Source organism: Arachis hypogaea, chromosome 7 (genome assembly GCF_003086295.3).
Source record: "Arachis hypogaea cultivar Tifrunner chromosome 7, arahy.Tifrunner.gnm2.J5K5, whole genome shotgun sequence".
NCBI lineage: Eukaryota > Viridiplantae > Streptophyta > Magnoliopsida > Fabales > Fabaceae > Arachis > Arachis hypogaea.
The window spans coordinates 78,964,916-78,968,884 of record NC_092042.1 but is presented as its reverse complement, the minus strand read 5'-3'; the positions used below and the strand labels follow the sequence as shown (position 1 = coordinate 78,968,884).

Below are 3,969 nucleotides of genomic sequence, written 5' to 3'. Positions count from 1 at the left end.
TAAGGGTTCCCTCAATTCATAAATCATTTCAACCATCAACCACTCACCACATCAAATTAAATCATAAGTCATTCATAATATCAGTTACTACAGTAAAAATCACTAAATCCATATCTTAGCTAAATTTTACCTGTGAGCAAGTGGAAAGCTAGTATCCATCGGCAGTGATCCTATTGATGGCATTCGTAACCATGCCCATACAAGGAGCAATGGCATAGGACCATCAATGTCCTTGCAATCATACCTAGATGCCCGACATAAAGATCGATACATGTGTGCAAGGCAAGCTGAACTCCAACTGAACTTGTGAATATGAGAAAAGTCACGAAGCAAAGGCAAATACTTCCAATGCACACTGATTCCAGACTTGTCACTAAATAAGGTTGTTCCAAATAGACACATTATGTGACATTTTACATAAATTTCCCTACTTAGTGCGTCAGTCAAATGTTGGCGCCGCTTAGGGTGCGGAACCATGCTAGCTTGACTCCGCTTCCTCTATGGTCGTTCGGGTCAGGAGCAATACCAAATTGGGTCATGCACTCATTTTCAAACCCACTTGTGCTGTGGTTAGTTGATCCAGTAACTGGCAAGCCGTGAGTTCGGAGTCCAAAAATCATGGCAGCGTCCTCCAATGTAATCGTGCACTCGCCATGTGGAAGATGGAATGTGTGCGTCTCAAGCCGCCACCTTTCAACTAGTGCGTCTATAGTTGGACCGTGAGACATGATCCTTCCAATCTGAGATATATGAGAGAATCCGCTCTCTCTGAGTTGTTCTTCCACCCTAGCATCATATGAGTCTATTTGGTGTAAGTGTCTAGTGTGCAAATTTCTTGAACCCTGATAACAAAAATAATAACTAACCGTCAATAACCAGAACTAGTCAATATTACTAAATTAATACTCGATTTAGTAACAAATATAATTAATAATTACTAAAAATCCAAATAATTTATAATTACTAATTGAATTATTAATTATTAAGCATAACAGTAAATACAAAAATTACTTACATATATAGGATGTTGAAGATATTCTGATATATGCTCATCAGCATGTGTAATGTCACATTTTCCCATTTTTGTCTTTAACGCTACACTAAAATAATATAAAAAGAAATTACTTATATACTTTTTTCTTTTTTACCAAAAATAATAATAATAATAACTCTTAATCTATTTACTAAACACATATCCTAAGAATTACTAATTATCCGATCTAAATATGTTTCTATTATTTTTAATATATATTGCAAAAATGTCTAAAATTACTAAACATACTAAAATTTAATAACAATAATTTTGTTTTTCAATAATTAAATAAAATAAAAAAACGTAATGATATATATATATATATATTAATAATTAATAATAATTCAATTTTATTATTAAAAACTTCACACACTACACATATAAATTAACTAAAAATTTAAACTAATAAAAACTGAAACATCTAATATTTTATATAAAAAAATTTAAAAACTAACCCATGCTCATTAGATAATAATTAAGATTATATATTTTAGTTAAATTTTAACCTAAATACCTAAATTACTAAAAAAATTTATCCGAATTAAATAAATAATTCTGTTTTGAAATCAATTATTTTAAATAAAACTAAAATTATTAATTTTTTTTTGAATAAATTATTTAAAATATAACTAAAATTACTAAAAACCTCTGTTTCTCAAACAGGTAAAAATTAAAACAAAACTAAACAAAAATTCTAAAGCGGCCTTTTTCTCACATAAATTATATAAATTCAAACTAAAATTAATAAAAATTCTGTTTTTTTAAAAAAATTAATTAAACAAAATTAAAATTAAAAAAATCTATACTAACATTCAACGAATAATATATACACTAACGATACGCTAACAATTAATATTATTATTATAATTATAACTATAACAAAGATAATATATTTTTTTATAACTCCTAATCAAGAACTAATAATTAATTTATTCATCTACGTAACCAAAAAATTATTTTAAAAATATTATATACTGTTTTTTTTTGAGTTCAAAACAATAAGATTAACCTTAACTAACTACTAATAATATGTTTAAATTACTAACCTTTTTCTATTTTTGACTGTTGCCGTTTTTCTTGTTGCGGGAATGTGGAGCTGTCATTTTTTGTGGTTGTGGGGATGTGGGGTAAGTAAATGGTAACTTCGAGCTTCTTTAAACAAAGTGGATAATGGAAACTAGGGCCTGAAGAAGAAAGAATGAAGGAAGAAGAGAGTTGGCGTTTTCATTAACGTGTGGGAAGAGAGAAGCAATTGCCAAGTGTTGATCATGCACAACAAAACGTCGGTGACGTTTTGATCAAAACGTCAGTGACGTTTTCCACGTAACGGCATTGACGTCTTCCTTGCAGCATTTGACAACTCCCATAGCGACGTTAAATTCTCCTGTTTCGTCATTTTGGTGGGTAACATCAACTTTGACCCAATATTAAAAAAAAGTTTCTGAAACCTCACCAGGCTTTAACAATTTCACAAAAATTTATTTTCGTTCCTTAAAAAAATATAATGCCATCACGATTTTTAAGGATTAATTCTGTGAGATTTTTTGCTTCATTCTTTAATATTTTTGTCTGAAGCTAACGGATCTTGTTTACATACACTGTTTAACACATATCGGACAACAATTTAATTAAATAAATTATTCTCTCTTTTTTTTTTCTTCTATTTTTTAAAAATCAAAACACTATCAGACCAACTCTTTTCTCTTTTTCTTCTTAATATCATTTTCAGTCACTATCATCACCAACATCCATTACTATTTTCTGTTCTCGTTACATCAATCCATTGTCATCTTCTTCTATTATCTCTGTTCTCATTGCACCAACCTCTTATCACCACTATTTTCTGTTCTCGTTAATATAATCCACTGCCATCTCTTTCTACTATTTTCTATTTTTTGTTATACCAATCCACTGTCACTTCTTTCAATTGAGTAATTTTATCTGTTTAAATAATTGAATTTAGTTTGAAATATACTTTTATAATCGAGTTGTCTTTTTATGAATTTTGATGATTGAGTATGTAAAAGAGTAATTTGATAATTATGAAATGTGTCGGTATTTTAATTTGTTCGATATAAAATTCTCTACTTGAAACGCAGATTTGGAATTTAGTGTGAAACCACATAAAGGCAGGGGCAAGCTAATGAGAGAGGGATTGTGAGAATAAGGAGAAGAAAAATGGAGAGAGGGTAGCTGTGGTGGCGCTGGGATTGCCGATGGTGAACAGAGAAGTAAGGGGAGAAATATGGCTTCATAGTTTTGGTTCGGTCACAAAGAAAAAAAAGATGAAGTAGTGTAGCAAAAACAGAGAATGGTGGTAGATATTGATGATGATGGTGGCCAAAAATGATAGAGAGAAGAAAGAGAAAATACAGAGAATGGTAGTAAATGTTGATGATGATTAGGGGTCGGATTGGAATTATATTTCGTCGATTGATTAGGGGTCGTGTTGACATAGAAAAGATCCATTAACTCTAGACAAAAATATTAACAGAAAAGAACAAAAATTTTACAGAATTAATCGTTAGGAACTGGGATGGTATTATACTTTTCTTAAAAGGCAAAAAATTTTTTTATAAAATTGTTAAGGGTACGAGTAAAATTTCATTTTAAACATAATAACTACATAAGGTTAGGAATTTTTATCTCGAGTCCTAAATTCTAATTAAGATTATTAATATTTTGTAAGACTATATATGTAAGTATTGTTTGGTTTGATAGAAAATAAAAAAATTAAATAAATTATTTTTTTGTTTAAAAAAATAAAAAAAAATTTGTGGTTCCATCAATTTTTTTATTATAGGCAAAATAAGAAATTTTTATGTATTTTTAATATTATCTTTAGTTATATTGTTAATATAAAATTATTAATATAAAATTAATTTTTAATAATTTTAATATATTATTATAATAAAATTCATATTTAAATATTATAT

General features: G+C 28.5%; 1 protein-coding gene across 1 annotated transcript; it reads right to left on the bottom strand.

Annotated features, from left to right (window-relative positions):
• Nucleotides 1-443: 443 nt before the first annotated feature.
• Nucleotides 444-1,081, bottom strand: LOC112704151 (protein MAIN-LIKE 2-like). The gene is made up of 2 exons (XM_025755682.3): nucleotides 1,016-1,081; nucleotides 444-842 (listed from the first exon to the last, which is right to left on the bottom strand). The coding sequence occupies exons 1-2, from the start codon at nucleotides 1,079-1,081 to the stop codon at nucleotides 444-446; spliced, it is 465 nt and encodes a 154-aa protein (XP_025611467.1).
• Nucleotides 1,082-3,969: the final 2,888 nt, after the last annotated feature.

Bases quoted from the DNA above. Each gene is read 5' to 3' on its own strand.
- LOC112704151 (XM_025755682.3), bottom strand. From the start codon at position 1,081: ATGGGAAAATGTGACATTACACATGCTGATGAGCATATATCAGAATAT. The intron at 843-1,015 runs GTAAGTAATTTT...TTTTGTTATCAG, and splicing joins ATCTTCAACATCCTATATAT to GGTTCAAGAAATTTGCACAC.